Source organism: Pezoporus wallicus, unplaced genomic scaffold, assembly GCF_028554395.1.
Source record: "Pezoporus wallicus isolate ANWC-B61680 ecotype Strahan unplaced genomic scaffold, APGP_CSIRO_Pwel_v1 contig_13349, whole genome shotgun sequence".
In the NCBI taxonomy this organism is placed as follows: Eukaryota; Metazoa; Chordata; class Aves; order Psittaciformes; family Psittacidae; genus Pezoporus; species Pezoporus wallicus.
Window position 1 is genome coordinate 1 of NW_026637868.1, and position 24,755 is coordinate 24,755.

Sequence of the window (24,755 nt, forward strand, 5' to 3'; positions counted from 1 at the left end):
CACCATCCCCAGCCCACATGTGCAGGTCCTGGGGAAAAGCTGTCAAGTCGGGGCCACTTCCTCCAGCCTTAAATCCTTCCTTAAAACCTGCTGGTGCTGACACAGGCGACAGCTTACACAGCTGCCACCTTCCTGGCCACATCCTGCACCCCGTTGTGTCAGCAAGAGGGGAGACGAGAGCAAACCCAAGGGGGCAAGCCGGTGGGCAAGCCGGTGACCCTGTGGCTGCCCCGCACCTCTGTTCCCAGTGGCTCCCTTGTTTTTCTGGTTGCTTTGCTGCTCATGGGGACACTGGGTAATGTTTCCTCTTTAAAGGTTACCTTTGTACCACTGCAGTCCCCGGCAAGCTCAGGCCAACCATCATGGAGCTGTCCCTGCTCTTGGACCGGGCACCGCAGCTTGTCCTGACAAACCACCTGGGCACTGCCGTCTTCCTGGCTTGGGAAACAGCAGGGGCAGGAGAGCAGGGCAGGGGCTGCAGCACGGATGCCTCGGGGCCTCCAAGAAGCCCCAGCCCTCAAGTTCCTGGTGCAAAGCTCCCTGCCCTGTTGACAGCCAGGGTTCTCCTCTTGCTTTGAGATTACTCCCAATAGCAGCTCCTGCGGTGCAGGGGGAGCCTCCTCCAGGCCTGGGGAAGGTGACCTGGGCTGGTTTTTCTTTCAGAGGATTTACTACCTCTCCCTGGAGTTTTACATGGGGTGGACGCTGCAGAACACCATGATTAACCTGGGGCTGCAGAATGCCTGCGACGAAGCCATCTACCAGGTGAGCATCCCAGGCAGTGAGGCCCTGGGGCAGGAGGGCTCCGTGCTCTCTGATCCTGGAGATGTCTGTGTTTTACCACGCTGTTTGCAAACTGCTCCGTGAGCAGCAGGTGATGCCTTAGCGCATGAATGCTGCTCCAGGACCTGCTTTCACAGGGCCCAGGGCTGCAGCCAGCACTTGCAGCCTGAGCAGGGCTGCCCAGCCCCAGGGCTGTGTGCTGAGGGATGCAGTACAGCAGGAGCTTTTCAGCCCCCAGCCTGGGGCTGGCACCATGTGGCACTTGGCTTGTCAAAGGTTTTTTGGGTGGCTCTTTCCCCTGCCTTTCACCACTTGGACCAGCGTGTCCGATGCGTGTCATGTGCAACTGGGGTGTCTGCACAGCAGCGGGAGCAGCTTTTGTGCAAACATGATCAAGGGAGAAGAATTTATTTTTAGGCTTTTTATCTCTTACCTGTTGATCTTGGCAGCTGAGCTGGGGGTGGGGGTGAGGGGAAGAGCCTGGGATGCTGCAAGGTAGTATAGCCTGGGGAAGCAGAAGGCGTGAGGTTGATTGGAAATCACCCTCTTTGTAGTCGATGGCAGGTGAAGCTCTGGGCAGAACCTTCCTTAGTGCATGTGCTGAGCTGCCCGGACACAAATGCCAAAAGTTTCTAAAATAAATGTTTGGTAGCACAGAAATCACTTGAAATGTTTGTGTGGGCACGGAGGGTTGCCGGTGCAATGCAGGGCTGGGAGAAGGTACTGTCTCTTACCTGTGAGCAGTGCAGGGTCTGGCTCTTCTGCATGGGTGGCCGTGGCACTGGGGCTGTCCCTACCTGCTGTGACCGTGGGACATCAGGGGAGATGCAGACCAAGGGGTTTCCATGGGAAAAGGTGGCTCAGCGCTGACAAGGCACCGTCCGATTTCCTGCTCAGCTGCCCGAGGTGCTTTGCATAGGCAGAACCCCTTCCTCCCACAGCATCGCCGACTGCAACCTTGAGATTTCCCTGTGAAAGTGGTGTGGTTGCTTCTCTGGGTACCTCTGTTAAAGGGTGATGCCTCGGGCCATGGGGATGGGCACCTGGGTTACTGTGCCAGAGGGCAGTGATGCACATGGGTGGCTGCCCCAGAGGGGGTGCTGGGGGAGCAGGAACACAGCACTGCCCCTGCGGGGCTGCAGCCGTGGTGCTGGGGCATAGGGAGAGGGAACAGGGCTGGGAATGAGCCCTGGGAGACCTGCCTGAAAGACCTGGGACCGGCACCCTGATTATGGCTCTGGTCTTGTTATGGCACGGACAAGCCCCCGGGCGCAAGGAGCTTGTCCATGGCAAGGTCACTGGTATGCGCGTCCCTTGTAAAGGCTGGTGGAGGGACTTCAAACACCAGAGCTGGTCCCTGCCACAGCGTGAACAGCCCTGGAGCGGGAGGGCGGCTGCTCTGGGTGCAAATCACAGTGTCCCACCTGCAGGGATGGGTCTTGCAGGGTTGGGTGTCTTTCCACCCCTCCTGGAGGCCACCCTAAGAGGGAGGGCAGCAGTGGGTGCAGAATAGCACCCAGGGGCGCGTGCCAGCAGTGCATCCGCTCCACGGGGCCGGGCGCTGAGTACGTCTGCCCCATCACCTTCTCCTCTGTAGCTTGGGCTGGACATGGAAGAGCTGGAGGAAATCGAGGAGGATGCTGGTCTCGGCAATGGTGGTCTGGGCAGGCTTGCTGGTGAGTAAGCCCACAAATGGTCTCATTGCTGGGGAGACGGGGCACAGCCCCAGGGCCTTTGCATCCTCTGCAGGGGGTACCTGAACCAGGGGATAGGGGTTTATTGCCCCAGCCTGTCCAGCATGGGGTGAGAGGTGTTGGGTGGCTGGGCAGTGAGCAGCCGCTGCTGGCCCGGGCTCGTATCCCTGGGGTGCTCCTGCTTCTGGCCATTGCTCTCCATGGGAGAAGGACCCACTGTCTCCCAGGGCTCCCCAGGGAAGTGCCCCTCGGTGCTCTCCTCTCTCCCTGGCAGCCTGCTTCCTCGACTCGATGGCAACGCTGGGGCTGGCAGCCTACGGCTACGGCATCCGCTACGAGTACGGCATCTTCAACCAGAAGATCAGGGACGGGTGGCAGGTACGGGTGGAGGCGCGTGGCCCTCACCTTCCCCCAGCACAGCCAAAGCCCTGAATCTGGCCTCCCCTTAGATCAGGTTGAGATCAGGGTGCACAGACACTCTCTTAGCTTGGAGACTGCAGGAGCTGCCGGTGCTGTGGTGTTTAAAACTTGTCGTGTGTTTTTCGAGCAAGTTTAACGTCTTAAACTGGTGCAAACAGGGATGGAGAGGTCACGTCCGTGCTGTTCACGGGGTGAGGATGGTTTCACTGAGGTTGTACAGGGATGGTGTGGGGAGGTCTGGTGGAGGCCAGATGCAGCCCCCGAGCCCTGCTGTGCTGCCTGATGTCTGCTTTAAAGCATCAGAGGGTGAAAGAGGCTGTTTAGGAAATGCAGTGGAAAATGCGGTGTGCATCTGCAACACCCCTGGCGGGAGGCAGCCCGGAGTGCCCAGAGGGCCCCTGTGAGCGCTCCCAAAAGCTGTCCCTAGCGCCAGCAAGTGGAGGCCTTTCCTCCTTGGCACAGCATTTCCTGGCTGCTACGTCCTGCTGTGGCTTATCTCCCCTGGCCCTCACACAATGTCCCTGCTGCCCGGAGCTCTGACCTGGCCATGCCAAAGGTGATCTCTACCCTGGGCTCTCCCCAGCACTGCTGGGGCAGGAAACAAGTCCTCTTCATTAGCTGGCCTGCAGGCTGACACTGACACTAAGGGGCTGGTGGCATCTTGGCCACAGCACGGCAGTGTTAGCGGTGCCCTGAGAACATTCATTTTGTCCCCACCTCCTCATCCCCGTCCTTCACCCCTCTGGCAGGGAGACCCTGGGGTTCAGGGTGGTTGGGGCAGAGACTCCAGGCTCACCCTGTGGCACCAGGGTTCAGGTTTAGGGCAGACGGTCCCCAAAGCCTCATCCCCTTGGTGCAGCCAGAGCCTTTCCCGGCCCCGCACGTGGCACAGCCTGGGGAGGGCCCTGGGGCTGGGTGCCCCCACCATAGCTCCCGCTGCCTCCGGCAGGTGGAAGAAGCTGACGACTGGCTCCGGCACGGCAACCCCTGGGAGAAAGCGCGTCCCGAGTACATGCTGCCCGTGCACTTCTACGGCCGCGTGGAGCACACTGCCACTGGCGCCAAGTGGGTCGACACCCAGGTACGGGCTGGGGCACAGCCTCGTGGGGGCCAGCCTGCGGGGACTCCCTTGCATGGCTTGTCCCTGGGGGGGCTGCGCCCCTGGCATGGGTCCTGCAGCATCCCTGCTGGGGAGGGTTGCGTTGGTGAAGGTGCTTTGCTGGGGTGGAAAAGGCGGTGGTGAAGCAAAGTGGGGAGGAGATGGACATTAGGGATGGGGACAGGTTTTGGTGCTCCACATCTGCAGCCAACCTCTGAAATACCCAAAAGCACCTCCGGCAGGTCTGTGCGCAATGCACAGCACGGTACGATGGCTTGAATTAAGCTGCTTCTGGCCCTCGCAAGCCTTTCTCCGTCCCCTGAGTGCTCCTGGCAAACAGCAGGCACTGGGCAGACCTGAGGGAGCCGGGACGTCCCCATGGCAGGGGCTGTGGGTGCGAAGCATGTCCCCACCACGAAGATGGATGCAGCCCTGAGCTCAGTCCTGGAGGAGGGTCTGTGGGATGCGAAGGCTCAGGTGGGGCAGGGGAGACCTGGAGGGACACCAGCCAGGGGCACAGCCCAGCCCCAGCTGCCCTGCTGATGTTGTAGGTGGTGCTGGCGCTGCCCTACGATACCCCCGTGCCCGGGTACTTGAACAACACCGTCAACACCATGCGCCTGTGGTCGGCTCGAGCACCCAACGATTTCAACCTGCGTGACTGTAAGTGGCTGCTGGTGGGGTGCCAGCGGGAAGGGGTGGAGGGGGGTCCCGTGCCCACCTTATCCCTCTGCTCCTCCACAGTCAACGTCGGAGACTACATCCAGGCTGTGCTGGACAGAAATCTGGCGGAGAACATATCCCGTGTCCTCTACCCCAATGACAATGTAAGTCACAATGCAGGGGGGAGAGCGTCCCTGGTTTAGGGATGGATAAAGAGCACCCAGACAGAGTGTGAAGTGGAGCAACCCCGAGACATTGCAGAAATGCTTTCAGTTGTGTTTCAAGCTGCCTGTAGTGCTTGGGTGGGGATTGCTGCGTCTCACCAGGGCTGCAGTAGAGACGACTGTTCCTGGGCAAATCTGTGCTCAGTGTGGTAAAAGGGAGTAGGGATGAGAATGTCCTGCTTGCAGGCACAGGGGAAGAAGCTGAAGGGCAGCTCTCCGCACTCTGCAGTCTGTTTTGGACAAGCCTTGGCGGTTTTTTTCCCATTTAACCCTACCCCAGCCTTCCCAGCTGTCAAGGAGAGCTGGGGGTACCACAGCTCCAGCGGTGAGCTTGCCTCTTACGGATTCTGTTTTGCACACCAGCCGGTTGGTGTTTTGTGCTGTGCGAACAGCGGCTTTAATTCTTGTCTCAGAATTAGCTCTTCGGTCTTACAGCCCCTGCAGCTTCCCTTCCCTGTCTCCCCAGTACCTTTCCTTGCGGCCAGAATTTTCAAGCCAGGGAGAACAGGTTTTGACGATGTCGGGAGGGACTCAACCTGTTTGCAGTGGCAGGCACATCTCACACCCCTGTGCTGCGATCTGGAAAGCACGGGGAGACGCTGGGGTTAGAGCTGCTGCTAGAACCAGCATAGGAAAAGCAGTGGGGCCTCACACCGAGCTGTGTGGTGCATGTGTGCCGGTGCGGGTCCCGCGTGCAGGGAGGCCCAGGGAGGCCCAGCTCCCGCAGCACAGGCACTGCCTGGGCAGCGTGCTGCAGTGCTTCAGTGCCTGCTCCTCTGCTCGCAGTTCTTCGAAGGGAAGGAGCTGCGGCTGAAGCAGGAGTACTTCGTCGTGGCTGCCACCCTCCAGGACATCATACGCCGCTTCAAAGCATCCAAGTTTGGGAGCACAGACAGTGTCCGAATCGTGTTTGATTCCTTCCCTGACCAGGTACAAGCCCACGTCGCTCTGACATGTACCTTGGAGCTCATTTCAGCACCTCTCACGTGGCCCCCAGGCCTGGAGATGTTTTGCGGACCCTCTCTGGGTACCTGTGCCCAGCTGATGGGCAGTGGGATGCCCACATGTCCCCCACGCATCCCCACATGCCAGCGCTGCTCTCCCCACAGGTTGCCATCCAGCTGAACGACACGCACCCTGCCATGGCCATCCCTGAGTTGATGCGGATTTTCGTGGACATCGAGAAGCTGCCGTGGAACAAGGTAGAGAGACCTGACTCGGCCGCTGGTCCCCTCCGCTTGCGCTCGCCTTCCCGCCAGCCCATGGTGGAGGAGCTGGGGAACCAGTTTTGTAGCTGCTGGTGGCCTGGGGAGTGATGTGGAGTGGTCAGGATGGGTTTAATGGGTATGGACTTGGAGGAGTCGGCTTGGCAGTGCTGCTGACCATGGTGGGAGGACTGTGCATGGGTGCTGGCACCCAGCCTCGCTGCTCAGCACCAGCTCTCCCCTGGCAGGCCTGGGACATCACCAAGCGGACCTTCGCCTACACCAACCACACAGTGCTTCCCGAAGCCCTGGAGCGCTGGCCAGTGGACCTGGTGGAGAAACTGCTTCCCAGACACCTGCAGATCATCTATGAGATCAACCAGAGACACCTGGATGTAAGTCCCTTGGGCAGCAGAGGGACCCTCTCCATGTGTTGTGCTGTCAGGACTAAGGGCTGCACAGACCAATGATGTTGGGTGTGTGGCCAGGTGGTTCTGTCTGCTGTTTTGGGAGGTTGGTGTGCAGTTGCCATCCTGCAATTACTGGCTATTTTAAAGACTTCACGCATTGCTCCAGGGCCTTACCTGTTGGCCTTTCTTTGCTCCCTAAATGCAAAATTTCTCCTGGGAAGGGATGAGGTGGAGGGTACAAAAGAGGTGGAGGTTTGGCCTCCTGGGCTGGCAGCACAAGGCTTTTGCTGGAACAGCTCTGCTGGCCACACGTGCCCAAAACCCCATCTCTGTGACTGTGGGGGCTTGGGATGTCCTTATGTCTGGAGACATCCATGCTGGGGAAGGGCACCCTTGGGAGGGGGTCTGCACTGTCACTTCCAAGTAAAAGCCATCGCTCTGCGTCTCACCATGTCAAGTGCATTGGAGACATCGCTGTGACCCTCTCCTCAGGAGCAATCGGGTGGGAAATCCCTAAATGCCAGCACCCCTCACCGTCTCTCTGGCCTTCTCCACAGCACATTGCATTCCTCTTCCCTAACGACGTGGACCGACTTCAGAGGATGTCCCTGATTGAGGAGGGAGGTACCAAGCGGATCAACATGGCCCATCTCTGCATCGTCGGCTCCCACGCTGTCAACGGCGTGGCAAAGATCCACTCGGAAATAGTCAAGACTCAAGTGTAAGCGTGGTGGCGGGATCGCCCTTGGCTTGGTAATGGTGGTGCCAGGAGGCAAACCTGAAGTTGTCCCCTCCTCGTCCTCACAGCTTTGAGGACTTTGCAGCGCTGGAGCCGGAGAAGTTTCAGAACAAGACCAACGGCATCACCCCGCGGCGCTGGCTCCTGCTCTGCAACCCGGGGCTGGCGGAGCTCATAGCAGAGGTAATGCTGGGGAGGGGGGGCAGCGTGCTGGCCCCCAGCCCTTCCTGACCCTGGGGACACTGCTCCAATCTCAGCCCTTTACATCTTCTAAATGGTGGAGATGTGTTTGCATCTCACCCGGGTGCTCTGCTCCTGCTTCCCAAGCGCTGCTGGCTTGGCTGCCAAGCCAGCCAGGAGCAGCACGCACAGGAAGGCGCCTGCGCGCATCCCACGGTCAGCGCGTGCCTGTGCTCCTGTTGCAGAAAATAGGGGAGGACTACGTGCGGGACCTGAGCCAGCTGACAAAGCTGCACGAGTGCGTGGACGACGACCTCTTCATCCGGGAGCTTGCCAAAGTGAAGCAGGTGAGGGGGTGGCCAGGGGCTGGAGGCAGGGAGAGCGCAGGCTGGCGCTGACATGCTCCCTGCCCTCACCCAGGAGAACAAGGTGAAGTTCGCGCTGTTCCTGGAGAAGGAGTACAAAGTGAAGATCAACCCTTCCTCCATGTTCGATGTGCATGTGAAGAGGATCCACGAGTACAAGCGGCAGCTGATGAACTGCCTGCACATCATCACTATGTACAACCGTAAGCCACCATGCACCCCAAGGGGACAGGCTCCCCTGCGGGTGCATGAGCATTCCTAGGCCCTGGGATGCAGCTAAAACAGAGGGTGACACCTTGCTGCTGTCTCCTCCAGGCATCAGGAAGGATCCTGCAAAGCTCTTTGTGCCGAGGACAGTGATCATTGGGGGCAAGGTGAGTTGGGTCAGGAGTTTTAGGCATTTTGGAGGAAGTCCTTGACAATGCCCTAGGGAAATTGGTTGCAGCTGTCCCATGTGGCTAGGTCCATGAAGCTCGCCAGGAAGGGCTGGGGCAGCACTTGTTGGCTTCGATCCAAGCAAGGCACCGAGTTTTGGGGCGTGCGCAAACATGTGCTGCTTTTGGTCAGGGAAGCCCCTGAAAGCTTGGTGGTGCAACACATGGGTTGGATGAGGTGATGGAAGAAGTCTTGAGGGGGTCCTTCTCTGGGCAGGTGGGCACTGGATGGAGCTCCCCTGGCCAGGCCTCTGGGCTCACCTGCGGCTTTTCTCTTAGGCTGCCCCAGGATATCACATGGCTAAAATGATCATCAAGCTCATTAATGCTGTGGCTCAGGTGGTGAACAACGACCCCGTTGTGGGGAGTAAGCTGAAGGTCATCTTCCTGGAGAACTACAGGGTCTCGCTGGCAGAGAAAGGTAGCCCACGTGGAGCACGCTGTGGGGAGGGTACATCGGCCCCGTGGCTGTCCACCAGCCCATGGCTCCATCACTGCTAACATTCTTTGACATGATACAAACGCAAAGCTGGTCGCTGTGAGCCCCTTGTGTCCGCGTGTTCTGTTGGCAGTGATTCCTGCTACTGACCTGTCGGAGCAGATCTCCACAGCAGGCACTGAGGCGTCAGGCACAGGGAACATGAAGTTCATGCTGAATGGGGCTCTGACCATCGGCACCATGGATGGAGCCAACGTGGAAATGGCTGAGGAGGCTGGAGAGGAAAACCTGTTCATCTTCGGCATGAGGGTGGAGGATGTCACAGAGCTGGACAGGGAAGGGTGAGGGCTGGGGACACCGTGGGGGTGCTACCACAGGCAGCTGGAGCAGCGTGGTCTCATATGAGCCCTTCCCTGCCAGGTACAATGCCCAGAAGTACTATGACCAGCTCCCCGAGTTGAAGGAAGCCATTGACCAGATTAAGAGTGGCTTCTTCTCCCCAGAGGAGCCTGACCTCTTCAGCGACGTGGTCAACATGCTCTTCCACCACGACAGGTGAGCCCTGGGATGCCTCCATCCCCTGGGTTGGGTTCCCCCACCAAACTCCCGGTGCCTGTGTGGAGCAGCCCCCTGCACCCTCCATCCACCCTCTGGCTGATAATGTCCAATTTTCCAGCTCTGATGATGTGCGTGTGGTCGAGCAATTGATGCTTCACTGGTACAAGAGACGGGTCCGTGTCCAGCACCTTAGCTTGGCCCATTAAAGCCTGGGGTACATTAAGGCCAAGACGCATTTGAGTGCACAGCCCTCACCAGACGATGGATGCTTTTAAGTGTCTCCAGGGCTTTCCCGGCCAGAGCATTAAGCAGCCAAGGGCCACCAGCATCTGCTCTGGAACAATGTCTCCCAGTGTGCCCTCCCAGAGCACACGTGCCACAGCACCCATGGGCTTGCAGGGCTCTGCGCAAATAGGGCTTGGGGAGGGTGAAGTTGTCTGAAGTGCTCGTCTTGGAGGCAGCCCAAGATGTGGCAGCCCAAGCCCCGTGTGCTGCAGCCACCGTCCACGCCAGGCTCCCACCTCTGCTTTCCTGCTGCCACCGACTCCTTTCTTTGCTGCTACAGGTTTAAAGTTTTTGCAGACTATGAGGCTTATGTCAGGTGCCAGGAGAAGGTCAGCGAGCTGTACCTGGTGAGTGCCGGCCTGGGGACAAGGCAGGGGAGCTCTGGTGGGGGCACCACATCCCCTCCCCGGGGGTGGGTCTGTGCGTGTACATGGGTTCCTGGTGAGGAGGCTCTTGGATGTGCTGCTGCAGAGAGTCCTCCATCTTAGGGCCAGCGTAGCACCCATGGGTGCAAGCCTCCAGCCACAGTCCCACCTCTCTCTTTGCAGAACTCCAAGGCATGGACCAAGATGGTCATCAGGAACATCGCAGCAGCCGGCAAGTTCTCCAGCGACCGCACCATCAAGGAATACGCCCGGGACATCTGGCACGTGGAGCCCTCCTACCTGAAGATTCCACCGCCCAATGAGCCCCGGGACACGGCTGAGCAGAGTACACCCAACGGCACAGCAGCATAGGGGCACGGAGCTGCTGGCAGCTGGAGCTGACGGATGTGAGCACAGACGCTGTACAATGGTCTCTGTCTCTGCTGTGTGGTGTCTGTGCTGCTGCTGGCTTTCCTACGGGTGGGGAAGGGGTAATTTTTGTAACTCAAGTGTCGTGCAGAATGCCAGAACTGTTGCCCTGTTGTGTCACTGGAGTCCAAGAGCTCTTTGCTGAAGTCTAAATCAGGGACTGGGCTCGTACCAACGCTAACGCAAAAACTGGGTGTCAGGGCTGAGGTGCTGGGGCTCAGACAGTGATAGGGTGGGGAGCACCACTGGACACAGTTGTCTGAGCCCTTGCAGGTGATGCTAAAGCAGGACCTGGGGTGCAGCTCTTGCCAGTCCTGAGGCATCAATGCTGGGGAATTAAGGGGTAGTTGCAGTAGGGCTGTGTAACACCCCCACACACACACACACTGCCCCATGTGATGCTCCTGGGCATGGTTTCTATGGTCCTGTCCCAGGAGCAGCAGCCAGATCACAACAGTATCCCCATCCCCCAAGTATCCCGAAGCATCCTTGAGGCAGTGGGATAATTAGAATGTTTTTCAGTAGATTTTATTACTTACAACATTAAGTTTCTGGTATGGATTTGAGTAAGTGCTTGTGGTTGCTGCATGCAGCAGCTGGTATCATTTAATGTTCAAGAAGTCTCTGTAACAAGGTGCAGTAAATTTTGCACTGTTATTGCTGACCATCATGCTTCAGAGCCTGGTTTCTGAGTCCTAGATGTGGATCTAGGGCTTAGAGCAAAGCTGTGTACCCAGGGCAAAGAGGATATCCCTAGGCATTTTCTGGGCAAGGTTCGAATTCCCTCTTTTACCCAAGCAACTGGGTCTATATTTTCCTCATCCTGTTCCTTTACTAGAACCCTTGAAACCAAAATTTGATCCCTGTAAGTTTTCATTTCTAAGCCTAGTTGTACAATTAAATCTCTCCCTAGCAAATTGCTTCCTGCTACAGGAATGTATAACAATTGGCCCATGAATTGTTTCACTGTATTTTTCAAGGTAGTATCTTCAAAGACAGGAACCAAAGATCCCTCTCGCTGAAAATCCCTCTCTTTTTACTCCCGAAACAGTTATCCTTTGGTTTAATAATTACAGTGCACCTGATCAAGTGTGTGACTACATGTGCGCATGTGTGCGATTAAGTGTATGGCTCCACATGCATTTGATTATGTGTGCAAAGTGCGCTGTGCCTGCATGGGGCTGCTCATGAGCAGCATTTCTGGAGCTGTGGCTGGGGTAAAGCCATCTGATAAGCTTGACTGCACAAACAGCAAGTTGTGGAGCAGGCTTTTCTACTTCAGGGCCAAACAATGTTCCTGAAATACTGTAAGTCATTTATAGGTTTTCTCCCCTTTTCTTTTGTAAAATCAGTAAGAGAATTTATTGTTCCTGAAAGCGAGGGATTCAGACTGCTGACTCAGCCCAGTCTCAGCAGAGGGAGGCACTGTGTGAGCCTCACAGCCCTGCCAAAGCAGCTTAGGTCTGACACTTGGCATGTGCACATCCCCTCTGCCCAGTGCATCCCACCCTGGCAGCATGGTGCTGGCAGTGGTGCAGAGCTGGCCTCTTTCTGGAGAGGCTGTGTCAGCCTCTCTTGTCACCATCTGTTGATGTCTAACTGCACACACACAGCAGTGATCTGATCATGGGTGGGCTTCTCTGAGCCCAGTGGCACTGCACCCATCATGGCTGCAGATGCTGCACCTCCTGCCCATTAGGATTGTCTGGGGGTGGGTTATAAACTATTTGGGGGGAATCATATGGAGGGGGTAAACTCTTTAGAGGATCCCATGCCTTAGGTTCCTCAGTATTTCCCTTAATTTTCTTGTTTGTTGTTTTTAAGGGGAACAAGTGAACTGCAGGGAGGGGCAGAATTTCTCCCTCCTGCTTCACTGTTGATCTCGACCTGAGTCTCCCAGGAGACCTCTTACACTTCTCACACTCCCAGCATACCCAGCATGCAGCATAATCAGACTCTTCTTGTGAGAAAGGTTCCTTAACATAGAATCATAGAATAGTTAGGGTTGGAAAGGACCTTAAGATCATCTAGTTCCAACCCCTCTGCCAGGGGCTGGGACATCTCACACTAAACCATGTCACTGAAGGTTCTGTTCAACCTTGAACACTGTCAGGGATGGAGCATTTACCACTTCTTTGGGCAACCCATTCCAGTGCTTCACCACCCTAACAGTAAAGAACTTCTTCCTTGTATCTAATCTAAACTCCCCTGTTTAAGTTTGAGCCTGTTACCCCTTGACATTTACATGAAGATTTAAAGTCTGACATTCTTACTAGCCCCACGCTTTGGCCAAAAAATAGCCAGTGGCTGAATACTTTCCTTTGCCCATATAAAATAACAGTACTGTACCATCTTTTTCTTATCTTGTCCCTTTTTATATAAGACATGTCTTTCCAATTTTTCAACATCCTCCCTAAGGGGCTTTCTGGAGGAATGTTATTCCTTGGATGATTCCTCTCATCCCTTCTCTTTTCCTTAGGCCTATTTTTCTTATTCTCCATTCTGTTTCCCGAGACTTCCTTTCAACAAGTCCTTACACTTTGTCCTTCTCTGGCTATATCTCTCATGGAATAACAGAAATGTGGATCCGGACTCCACACTCTCTTTGTACTTATTTGTACATCTCGGACACACGCTCAAGTCTCTCAGATTGTCCCAACCGCCAAGGTAATGCTTCAAGTCCAATTTCTTACCTTGGCCCATGGACGGAGTTGCCTGGTTGCTGCAGTGGTGCCTACTTTTTCCTCTGTCTCTTTTCCCCCTCTGGTTTACCGGGTCTACCCTACAACAATGGTCTCAGGATTTTAGTCAGCTGCGGAACCCCTGTCGAGCCGCACGAGGTCGTTGAAATCAACAGGACACGTCTCCCCATCCTTCAGCGGCGGAGGTCCCCTCAACAATGACTTGATCCCTGAGTAGCCCCCACATGTGAGATACAAACTTCCCGTGTAAAGGCTCAGGGCAGACACGCCAGGGAAGCAGCAGCTATTTTTTATGACCGTTTTTGCAAACCGGGTTTCCCGGCACGTAGGCACGCACAGCACAGCACACCTTTGATTTGTATTTCCTCTCTCGCCCACAAGCCCCCTCCCTTGTTTTCCCACTGGTTGGATACTCCACGGTTTACGGCCTATCCAGCGCGTATAATCTACATGCCAACTCCTCCCTCCTCTGTTTGCATCTCCCGTTACTCCGCTTCGTATGCCCCTTCTTCTTAATTATCTATCTTCTTTTATGGTTAGATTTCATAAATCTCTGGCAGATGTTGAACCCCAACTTACTGTTTAACCAGCCTGCAACAGCTTAGTTTCATAGGCTGTACAAAGATAGTAGTCTTTGTAACCCTTTGTCCATAACTGATAGTCTTTAACCGCAGAGTGTGCCTCGCTAAGTTATGGTACCTCAAACCCTTTGTTTCGTTTCCTTAGTGATTTAGCCCCAGCCCCAATATTGCAAAGCCTTAATATTGCAAAGCTGAATTAGGAACGGAACTTTCCCCAGGCCCTGTCGCCCTCGCCGCCAACGCAGCCGCCATGGCCACAGCCGCACTCACGCCGCCGCCAGCGCCACGGCCCGGTTCCATTCAGGCCCCGCCTCAACCACAGCCACCCCGGGGCGGGGCCGAGGCTGCCCCAACGCTGCCGCCGCGGGCCGGGGGGCGCTGCAGGGACCGCTCAGCCCGGGGCCGCGCGGGCCTTGCCGAGGGAAGGATCCCGGATAAAAAACCCCAAATAATAACAAAAATACAGGGTTGAAACCAACGCGGGTGTCCCCGCTCCTTCTGGAAGGGGAGAAACCTGCTGCTGGTTCCCCTCTCAGCTGCGACTCCCGCTCTGTCAGGCCGAGTCGGCTGGAGCTGAAACTTCCCACCCGGAAAGGAATATCCCCGTTTCACCGGTATTCCCTTGAAACTCGGACCGGCGCAGGAGGACGCGCTGCCTGGACGCTGGAACGCACGACTGGGCCATTGCCCGTGTCACTGAACCAGCCAGCATGGCCCACAGCAGAGAGGGCTTTAGTCAATACACCTCGGGAGGGCTGGGAGCAAACCCTTTCCTGGAGGAGCAGCCAGCCCGTGCCAGCGTTTCGAGCTGCTCTTATTCCACCTGCCCTCCCGAGCACGACCAGCGCACACCGGGCTGCTCCTGCCATTACAGCCGAGCTCCAGGGCCAGGCAAGGCAGGACACGATGGTGGGACAGGCTGCTGAGACAAGGCAGGCGCTGGGCACGTGGCGCTGCACCCTCCAGCACCCGGCACCCTTGGTGGACAGTTGAGGTGTTGCTCAGCAGGGTGCTTATGTGCAGCTCTGTGACTCAGGTTGAAGCGGATGCAGCCTGTGCCAACCCCGAATGCAGATCCAGGCAGGTCCCGTCAAACCAGGGCTGGCTCAGTCCCGAGCGTGGTGAGGGAAATGCGGCTTGTACAGCGGGGGCTGGACATGCGATGGCAGCAATGAGCCGCAGCCGAGGGGGCGCGACACCGCACGGCTCGCCATTGTTCTATGCAAAACCAGCAAAGTTTGGGCTTGTTTCCTTCCAAACTTCTCCCCGCACCAGCTGTGAGAGGGGGAGGTTTCCGGCTGGATTTTCCTACGGCGTCTTTTCCTACATGCCCACTTTGTTCATTTTTGCTGATGATTTCATAGCGCTTGTTTGTTTATTTGGGGGGTTTGGTTTTTTTTAAATGTTTTGCTAATTTATGATGACAATGGCATCTTTATCTCTGCTGGTGACGTTGGTCATATCCTTCACAGAGCTCTCACTGCTGTGGAAGTCAGAGGCTGCGCAGATGCATGAAGATAGCACTGTGCTAACTTCTATCCCTAGGTTGCCTCCGAGTGCACCAGAGAGGATGTGTCCTGAAGATCCCATTTGGATCTCAGCGAGCCACAGGCTTTAGAGCTGGGGCTGAGTTTCTTGCTACTTTGAGTGCCCTGGACTGCCCCATGAGGGACAATGGGGAGGAATTTATTGTACCCTCGTGTGCATGAACCAGCCACCAGCAAAGTTCAAGGCCTTCTTGCCAGGGTTCAGATCCCAGCAGCAGCCAGACTCCATCAGTATCATCTCGACTGCAAGACTCCAAGGGAGACTGCCGCGCAGAGCAGGATGTGGAAACTGCTCAGCTCAGACCAGCAGCCTGCAGCGCAGCTGCACCATGTATGTGCAGTACTCCTGGCCTGAGGATGCCTGTGTGCAGAGCTGCAGCAGGACCTGGACTTCTCCCAGGGACACAGCCTGGAAGATGCCCTCCAGCAGCACGCTGACTAATGCAGTGCAGCTGAAGCAGAACCAGGAGAGGGTGAGTCCAAAGTGGCTCTCCTGAAACAGAGAGAGAGTGGAGCTCAGCATCAGCTCACTCTTCAGATCTGTGCAGATCAGTCCTCGGTATCTGGCCTTTCCCAAATAGTTTCTCACCATTACCTTGTTTGCCCCTCTGTGTACCTGTGGGCACGCAAGAGACCCTTGCTTAGCTTGTGTTTTTCTTGGCATCCCTGTAACAGAGCTGGCAGTTCTGTTTGTGATTTCAGAGGGAAGTTTGTGTTAGGTTTTCCCAATGCAAAGCTAACGTGATTTGTTGTTGAGTGTTAATGAAGCAAAACAGGAATTAATTAGAGAATATCAAGGGGCTATTACTAGATGCTTGCATTTCTTCTCTCTGAAAATCAAAGTGAGAACTATATCCTGCATCAAAGCAAGGACAGAGCATCTTCAACACATCCTCACAGCAAGGAACTGCCAGCAAGGAGCAGCCCAGGACAAGGAACTGCCAGCAAGGAGCAGCCCAGGACATTGCATACCTCTTACATTTGCTTAGGCCAACAACTGGGGGCAGCCCAGCAAGTTGCCACACATAAACTGATCCACAACGAGTGTCCCTGCGTGCAAAGCTGGCCTTCATCATGTTGCCAGGAATCATCCTAGGTATGCCCACTTCCAGGGGGCTGAGCTAAACCAGGCTTGATCCCACAGCAGTGCTGGAGACACAGGAGGTCACTGCAGCTACAGTGGTATCCAATAACTTCATCTGGTGTCCCCATGTTTTCGGAAGCAAGCCTCTGGCTTGTTCTGTCTCTGGCTATTTGGCAGCTCTGTCTTCTGCTGGAGAGTTTTGCGGGCCTGATTGTTTGGCCCTTGAAGAAGTGGGGTTAAAGTGCAGGGATGCTGGAGGCTGGGGTTCAGGCCCTCCTCCTTGTACAGGATTCTCCCAAAGTCTGCTAAGAAACCACCGCAGGCTGCAAAGCACCATCTGTGCTGGCCACAGAAGGTCTGTGAAGGGGGAGCAGCAGGTGCAAGTGAGCACAAGGATTCACAGCAGGAGCAAAATTCTCTGCTGTTTGGGTGGAAGCAGCAGCAAGTAACCTGTGCCCCCACCTAGGCACTAGCTGGGCGTCAGGGAGGGGGCGTCACTGAGGGACATTGCCACTGCTGCTGCAGGGTGTCACTGAGACCAGGCTCGATGAAATGCACAAGAAACTCAGCATGAATTCAGCATTGCCCACAGCGAGGCTGGGGAAAGGCAGAGCAGTTTGCCTGTTCGAGGTTAGGGAATCCCATAGCCACATGGGAGGCAATGAAAGGGTTTTAGCAAAGTCATGCTTGAAAAGAATATATCCTTGTTTTATTTCCAGGCTGGAGCCTTTGAATTAGTTCTGCCTGCTGAGGAAATACACTGCCCTTGTGTTTGCGTGAATAAAGCTAGTGGCCAACACGACAGTACTGGGGGTTTTGGCTCTTGCAGTCATCACAGGGAGCACAGGGGAAATGATGTGGTAGGATGGTGATACCAAGTAAGCGACCAATCCCCAAACACGGGCCTTGGGCCCTGGAATGGTGTGCAGACATAGGCTTAGCTCTGTACCAAGATGGTTGGTTAAGCTATGCACATAAAAAGCCATTCTTAAAGCATGAGTTAGATGGGCAAACATAAATCAGAATATAGGGATTTCATGGTGTGACATGTCCAACCCACCTCTCCTCAACCAGGTGGTTCCACCACCATCCTCACAGCCCCACAGAGCACTGCTGGCTGCTGCACGGAGTTTGCTAGTTCTCACCCCAACAGAGATGCTGTGTGGGAGCAGCCTCCTCTCCTGGCAGAGGCAGGGGCGCTCACAGGTACTCACCTGGTCCCCCCATTGCCGTGCAGGTAGATGATCACGGGGTGATCATTGCCAAGTGCTTCCTCGTCCCACTTCTGGTCCTTGCCCCGTGCCTCAGCACCTCTGCTGTCTGGCACCGTGTGCCTGGGGGGAGCAGAGCGGGGTTACCCTGGGGAGCTGCAGGACACTGGGCACAGAGTCACCCATCTGTGCCCACCCAGGATGCTGGGGCTGCCCCACTCACCAGATGCCAACCATCACACCCGGCTCGGTTGTGAGGTACAGGTTGATGGTGTTGTTCAGCAGCAGTTCTGGCTGACGAAAGTCAACAAAGAAAGGAAAGGCCACTGAGGAAAAAATCACAGCCATCACTTGGGCAACCCAGGAATCATCACACCCAGCTGCTTTAATGTGTTTGTTCCAAAGCAGATGTTATTGGTTTTAAATTATTAGCCTGGAACCCCAGGGCCACTCTCAGCCCAGCTCAAGAGTGGGGAAGTGAGCACAGCCCTCGGCCACCTCCTCCCACACAGATTTCTAACCCCACTGGCACTGTGTGTGCCCATGTGTTGCAACAGCTTGCGCAACACAAAGCACCAATGGAAAAAGTACCTCAATGCCTCCTCTGCAAGCCTACAGCAGGGGCCATCAGATGGGTGCTCTACCAGTGCCACCCATGCAATGAAGGAAGCACTGCTCTTGGTCTACAGCCAACATTCAAGCACAGGGGCAAGCGCTCCACAATACCTGCTGCAGTTGAGCACTGATGCGTACAGTCCAGGGGGATGTGCCCACCAAGGGGTATCTCTGACACCTGGGATGGCAACAGGCCAAGGAACGGCTTCATGGGGATAGCAAGGTGGCATGGGGACACAGCCACAGCATGGCATCATGAGGGTCGGGGCACAACCATGCTATGGGGGATCATGCCCATGGCAGGGTGCCATGGAGCCGGAGCCACAGTATGGCATCCTGACCTCAGCAAGTGACAAGGCCACGCTAAGGGGACACAGGAGCATGGCCACAGCATATGGTGATGGCTTCAGTAGCTCGGCAAGGCTGCGGCACAGAGACAGACCTATGGCACAGGGGACACAGCAGGACACAGGGGACACGCACGGGGAAAGGAACCAGCAGCAGGTTTCTCCCCTTCCAGAAGGAGCGGGGACACCCGCGTTGGTTTCAACCCTGTATTTTTGTTATTATTTGGGGTTTTTATCCGGGATCCTTCCCTCGGCAAGGCCCGCGCACCCCGCGCTTCACCTCCCCCGCGCGGCCCCGGGCTGAGCGGTCCCTGCAGCGCCCCCCGGCCCGCGGCGGCAGCCTTGGGGCAGCCTCGGCCCCGCCCCGGGGTGGCTGTGGTTGAGGCGGGGCCTGAATGGAAACGGGCCGTGGCGCGTGCAGGCGGCGGAAGCGGCGGCGATGTCGCGGCGGCGGCGCGAGTGGGGCGATGGCGGCCGCACTGACGGCGACAGGGCCTGGGAGGAGTTCAGTTCCCGGGCGGAGAGCAGGGCCAGGGCAGACAGCAGAGCCCAGGCGGAGCGCGGGGCCCGGGAGGAGAGCGGGGCCCGGGAGGAGCGGCGGTGAGTACCCGCCGCGGTGCCGGCGGCCTGGGCTGCCGTGCCAGCGTAGGGGCGCTGCCGAGCGCCGCCGCTGCGCTCGCAGGGACCGTGTCCGCCGGGTCCCGCTGTCCCCGGTCGTGGCCACGCTCTGAGCCCCGGCCGTGTTCCCTGCCGCGTCTCCTGTGGCCGTGTGCCACCGCTGTGCCCTTGTGCCGTGGGTTTGTCCCTTGTGCTGTGGCCATGCTCCTGTGTCACCACGTCGTGACCTTGTCACTTGGCTGAGGCCGTGATCCTGTGCCTATCCCCCTGGCATGGCCGTGCCACCCTGCACCAGCCGTGGTGGCTGTGGCTCTATGTGGGTCCTGCCATGGGCGTGATCCCCCATACCATGGTTGTGCCCCAACCCTCATGATGCCATGCTGTGGCTGTGTCCCCGTGTCACCTTGCTATCCCCATGAAGCCATTCTTTAGCCTGTTGCCATTGCAGGTGTCAGAGATGCCCCTCAGTGGGCACATCCCCCTGGACTGGATGCGTCAGTGCTCACCTGCAGCAAGTATTGTGCAAGGACGGGTGTGAGCGCTCGCCCCTGCACTTGAATATTGGGTGTAGACCAAGAGTAGTGCCTCATTCACTGCAGTGGCTGTGAGGGCACCTCTGGCCGGTTGCTGCTGGTGAGACTGCTCAGTCTGAAGTCTCAGGGTGTGACTGGGGCTTGAGGAGCTCCCCATGGCTCCATCGTTGCTCATGCCATCCTGTATGTCAGGCTTCTTGGAGGGGTGCTGGTGCCCAGGGAACTATGGCACCCTGCCCTGGCACCCCTTTTGCAACCCTTTCTTGGCATCTTGCAGCACTTGCCAGGGCAGGCACTGGACTCAGTCCTCTTCAGCAGGAGTGATGGTGATGCCAGGCACACGCTGGCAGGGAGTGAGCTGTGCTTGGACGCCTGTCAGAAACCTCTGCTCTTAATCCCCCAGCACTGCACCCGAACTGGTTTCCCCATCACCCAGCACCATCAGCTCATGAGAGATGTTGATGCTGGACAAGCTGCAGCTCTTGGCTTTCCCCTCCCTCTCGGATGCTGGGGCTTCAGCTGGTCAATGGCTTGCTGCAGAGGGCATAGCTGGGGCAGCTGGATGTGAGCCCTAGCCCTTGGGAGCATGATGCTGTCAGAGGTGGTCACACTCCCTCCCCTGTACTGGTGGCACTGCAGGACATCGCTCTGGGGATTGGTTCCTCCCACAGGCTGTGGGTTTCCCAAGCCACTTCCCCAGATTTCCCCCTTGTCCCTGGAGAATCACAGAGGCTGTTGGTGCTGGGCTTGGGGACACCTCTGTGACCATGGCTCAGCAGTCACAGCTCAGGGTGTTGCCACAGAGTATGGGCTGCTTCTCATTGCCAGTTTGGCTTGCAGCTCCTGGCCCTGGTGCTTGCCCTGCCCTTCTTCCTCTGGGAGGCTATAGGGGGCTGGATCATGGCCTCTCATGATGCTGTGTCACAGTAGGGCTGCTCCGACAGCTCAGCTCCATGCCCAAAAGCCAAACACAACGCTGATGTGGGTAACCAGCTCCCCATGGCAGAGGAACGCAAACAGCCACCTCAGGCCCTTACAGGGGACAAGCCCCTGCCTTCACAACTGGGGTTGGGATCAGAAGCCCCACTCTGCTGTGCCCCAAAGCCTGTGGGTTGGGAAGGGATAAGCTAACAAGATGCCTTCTTTGCAGGGGCTGGCTGCGCTGGTGTCCCCAGCTGCGCACCATCGTCCTGGTCCCGCTCCTCATCTACATCTCTGTGCCCATCCTCATCCGCCTCTTCCCTGTCCTGCTCACCAAATTTGTCTACCTGAACTTCCGTGAGTGCCCCAGGCTGGGAGAACCACCCCGCTCGGGATTCATCAGGAAGAGAGTTGGGGGGTCCCTGAAATGTGGGTGGGGTGCATCAGTGCATGGGTGGCACTGGTACAGCACCCATTGATGCCCCCTTGCCATGGGCTTGCAGAGGAGGTATGGGAGGAATTTCTGTTGGTGCCTCGTGTTTTGTAACCTGTAATAACATGGTGCTGTCCACCCTGTTTACTGCCTGAAGTTGCAACACGTGGGCACGCACAGTGCCAGTGGGGTTAGAAATCTGTGTGGGAGGAGGTGGCCGAGGGCTGTGCTCACTTCCCCACTCTTGAGCTGGGCTGAGAGTGGCCCTGGGGTTCCAGGCTAATAATTTAAAACCAATAACATTCTGCTTTGGAACAAACACATTAAAGCAGCTGGGTGTGATGATTCCTGGGTTGCCCAAGTGATGGCTGTGATTTTTTCCTCAGTGGCCTTTCCTTTCTTTGTTGACTTTCGTCAGCCGGAGCTGCTGCTGAACAACACCATCAACCTGTACCTCACAACCGAGCCGGGTGTGATGGTTGGCATCTGGTGAGTGGGGCAGCCCCAGCATCCTGGGTGGACACAGATGGGTGACTGTGCCCAGAGTGTCCTGCAGCTCCCCAGGGTAACCCCGCTCTGCTCCCCCCAGGCACACGGTGCCAGACAGCAGAGGTGCTGAGGCACGGGGCAAGGACCAGAAGTGGTACGAGGAAGCACTTGGCGATGATCACCCCGTGATCATCTACCTGCACGGCAATGGGGGGACCAGGTGAGTACCTGTGAGCGCCCCTGCCTCTGCCAGGAGAGGAGGCTGCTCCCACACAGCATCTCTGCTGGGGTGAGAACTAGCAAACTCCGTGCAGCAGCCAGCAGCGCTGCCTGGCCAGGGCTGCTGCAGCGGTGTCTGACCCCACATGCCAAGGATAGTCCCTTGGAGTTCAAGGGAAACGCCAAATCCCACTCAGCCCAGAGCATCCAGGTCTGCCCTCCTGGGAGGAGGTCACGCCGGTCCCTTGGTGCTGGAGGGGAAGGTTCTTTGAGGGTCCCTGCCTGAGCTCTAACCTCATTTTCCCCATCAGAGCTGCAAGGCATCGCATCCAGTTCTTGAAGGTAAGTGATTCCCTGTGAGGGGACTGGCACGTGCTGGGAGTAAGGCTCACACTGGCCCCAGGGACTCAAGAGAGACCCTGGCCAGAGTGAACCGCACCGTGCTGGGGGTCCTACGGTGCAACCTCCACCCAGGCATAACACAGTGCTGCTCCTCCAACAGACAATGGGTGCTGCTGGCTTCCACATCCTGGCTCTTGACTACAGAGGTAAAGTCATCCCTCTGCCTCTTGCTGAGTGACCCTCCTGAGGCCAGCCTCACCAGCGTTGTGACACCTAGCCATGTCCCCTGCAGGCTATGGGGACTCCAGCGGGCTCCCTACGGAGAACGGCTTCACCACAGATGTCCTGGCACTCTATGACTGGGCCAAAGCACGGAGTGGGAACAGCATCATCCTCTTCTGGGGACACTCCCTGGGGACAGGGTACGTGTGGGGCTGGACAATAGATGGGGCATTCGCCCCATGGGTGCTGCCTCACTGGAGTCTGCAGACAGTCCCTGAGCTGTGACACTGCTGCCAGATCAATGCCACTTGGGGGATGAACAAGGGGTTAGAGCAGCTCCTTGGTGGAAGCAAGGCAAAACCCAGCGGGTGTTAAGGGTGCTGTGCATCCTGCTGGGGCATCATCGCTGCTCCCCGTCACTGTCACCTCTATTTTCACAGGATTGCCACAAATGCAGCAAGGAAACTGCAGGAGGAGCGAGGTAAGGACCACTGAGGCTGGGTTGGCCCTGTGCAGTTTTCCTCTGGGCTCTGCACATCCCTGGTATGCGACAATTCGGGGGCCACTAAGGAGCTAAGGGATCCCTGTCACTGTCTGCTAAAGCATCAGGGTCAGCTCCTGGAGCAGGGACAAGTGACCATTCCCATGCTTCTTAGAGGGAAGGGGGCATTTTGGTCTCATGGCTGATGCCTGGGGAGAGAAATTCCCCTGCAGCCATGCCTGCTCTCACTGAACTCTGACCTCAGGAGTCCAGGTTGATGCTGTTGTCCTGGAATCGCCCTACACCAACATCCGTGAGGCAGCTGCACACATCCCTCTCACCAAGGTGAGCCCAAGGCTTCAGTCCATAGGGTCCCACCATGGTTACAGATCAAGGGCTCTCAGAGGCAGCCCCAGCTACCTGGGTGTTCCCCCCTTTGCAGGGAAAGGGTGCATCAGTCAAGGGCAAAGCTTAGCACCCCCCAACTCTCTCCCTGGCAGATCTACCGCCAGTTCCCGGGCTTCGAGTACCTCATCCTGGACTCGCTTGCTCTGGCTGACATGTTCTTCCGCAGTGATGAGAAGTGAGTGTCTGGTGGGAATGGGCACCACTGCCCTGTGGGGCTGTGGGTGATGGTAGTGGGACTACCTGGTCGAGGGGAGGGGGGTTGGACATGTCACACCATGAAATGCCTGATTTAGGTTTGCTCATCTTACTCATGCTTTACGAGTGGCTTTTTATTTGCACAGCTTCAGATACCAGTATTATCACTGCGTAAAGTCCACAAACCACCATCCTCTTTGTGAGCACTACACGCTCCAGTCCCACCCACAGTGCAGCACACACACCTCAATAGCCTTTACTTGAAGCTTTTGAAGCCTGAGCACCCCATAACCAGGTCTAAGCTTTTAGGGTGCTTGGTGCTGCCATGCCAGGACAAGTGGCATGGGCATCATCCTGCAGCGGTTCAGCAGCTACCTGTAGCTATTGATGGGCTGGGCTGACTCTGAATGGCAGTGCCAGGGGGTCAGGGTTGCTGTGAGAGATTTCACAGGAGCTGGGGGGGCTCCCGTGGGCCCATGAGTTCCAGGGTGACTCCTCAGCACTGTGCTTGCTGTTCACAGCGTGCAGGTGCTGTCCTGCCCGCTCCTCATCCTGCACGCAGAAGATGATTCCATCCTGCCTCCTCTCCTGGGACGCAAGGTGGGGACCGGTCCCTGTGCACAGGCTTTAATGTGGGTGGGCAGCGTCTGAGCCTGGGGTTGGAGGGCTGAAGTGGCTGGAGAGTTGTGGCTGTCCCTGGGATGCAACGGGGGTATGGGGTCCTCTCCACATGCCACTAACTGAGATCCCACCCCATGTCAGCTCTTTGAGACGGCACACAGTGCCTACAAGGACAAAACCAAGGTGAAGTTCATTACCTTTCCCAAAAAGCTGGGCCTGGGCCATGACTACATCTCCTTCAACCCAGAGATGCCTGCCTTGGTGAAGTAAGTGCTGCTTTGCAGAAACAGGGGGTACAGAATGAGCCTGGGCCTTTTCTTCCAGGGGTGCATCCTCCCCTGTCACAGCCATGCAGGTGTCCTCCCTCTGCTCCTTCCTCTCTTACACTGCTCACTGTCATCAATTTTTGAACTCCAGTTGCTCCTCACTTTCCCAAACCTGTCCTCAGCCTGGTTATCATGGGGTTGTGGCACTGCAGCGAGGTCCCATCTACTCTGCCCTGCATACAGAACTTTGCTTTAAGCACAGCACAGTCCCCCATCTAGGGATTAGAAACCAGGCTCTGAACAGCACAGGATGGTCAGCAATAACAGTGTAAGATTTACTGCACCTTGTTACAGAGACTTCTTGAACATTAAGTGATGCCAGCCGCTGCATACAGCAACCACAAGCACTTACTCAAATCCACACCAGGAACCTGCTATGGCACTGAAATTACTGTTGTAAGTAATAAAAACTACTGAAAAATGTTCTAATTTGCCCACTGCCTCAAGGATGCTTCGGGATACTTGGGGGATGGGGATACTGTTGTGATCTGGCTGCTGCTCCTGGGACAGGACCATAGAAACAATGCCCAGGAGCATCACATGGGGCAGTGTGTGTGTGTGGGGGGTG

General features: G+C 56.7%; 3 protein-coding genes across 4 annotated transcripts; 2 read left to right on the top strand and 1 right to left on the bottom strand.

Moving 5' to 3' along the window:
* Nucleotides 1-663: 663 nt before the first annotated feature.
* Nucleotides 664-10,410, top strand: LOC130598546 (glycogen phosphorylase, liver form-like; the record flags this gene model as incomplete). Its single annotated transcript, XM_057408058.1, has 19 exons — nucleotides 664-765; nucleotides 2,381-2,459; nucleotides 2,752-2,855; nucleotides 3,847-3,978; nucleotides 4,548-4,659; nucleotides 4,741-4,823; nucleotides 5,670-5,813; nucleotides 5,993-6,085; nucleotides 6,337-6,483; nucleotides 7,056-7,219; nucleotides 7,306-7,420; nucleotides 7,663-7,764; nucleotides 7,838-7,985; nucleotides 8,098-8,156; nucleotides 8,496-8,637; nucleotides 8,789-8,996; nucleotides 9,076-9,210; nucleotides 9,779-9,845; nucleotides 10,047-10,410. Coding segments are annotated over 19 exons (2,325 nt in total), but the record flags the coding sequence as incomplete, so codon positions are not given.
* Nucleotides 10,411-17,322: 6,912 nt separating this feature from the next.
* LOC130598550 (protein ABHD12B-like) lies at nucleotides 17,323-18,036 on the bottom strand. Its single transcript, XM_057408063.1, has 2 exons — nucleotides 17,641-18,036; nucleotides 17,323-17,540 (listed from the first exon to the last, which is right to left on the bottom strand). The coding sequence occupies exons 1-2, from the start codon at nucleotides 17,763-17,765 to the stop codon at nucleotides 17,417-17,419; spliced, it is 249 nt and encodes an 82-aa protein (XP_057264046.1). The 5' UTR covers nucleotides 17,766-18,036; the 3' UTR covers nucleotides 17,323-17,416.
* Nucleotides 18,037-18,777: 741 nt separating this feature from the next.
* Nucleotides 18,778-24,616, top strand: LOC130598547 (lysophosphatidylserine lipase ABHD12-like). Of its 2 annotated transcripts, none has more exons than XM_057408059.1 (13): nucleotides 18,778-18,979; nucleotides 20,681-20,808; nucleotides 21,271-21,373; nucleotides 21,474-21,593; nucleotides 21,904-21,934; nucleotides 22,095-22,140; nucleotides 22,227-22,356; nucleotides 22,597-22,637; nucleotides 22,903-22,982; nucleotides 23,138-23,220; nucleotides 23,762-23,840; nucleotides 24,003-24,127; nucleotides 24,482-24,616. In XM_057408059.1, exons 1-13 carry the CDS (start codon nucleotides 18,819-18,821, stop codon nucleotides 24,501-24,503), a joined length of 1,149 nt encoding a protein of 382 aa, XP_057264042.1. In that variant the 5' UTR covers nucleotides 18,778-18,818; the 3' UTR covers nucleotides 24,504-24,616. The 2 variants fall into 2 exon arrangements, with proteins under 2 accessions (XP_057264042.1, XP_057264043.1); XM_057408060.1 differs by having other exon boundaries at nucleotides 22,906-22,982.
* Nucleotides 24,617-24,755: the final 139 nt, after the last annotated feature.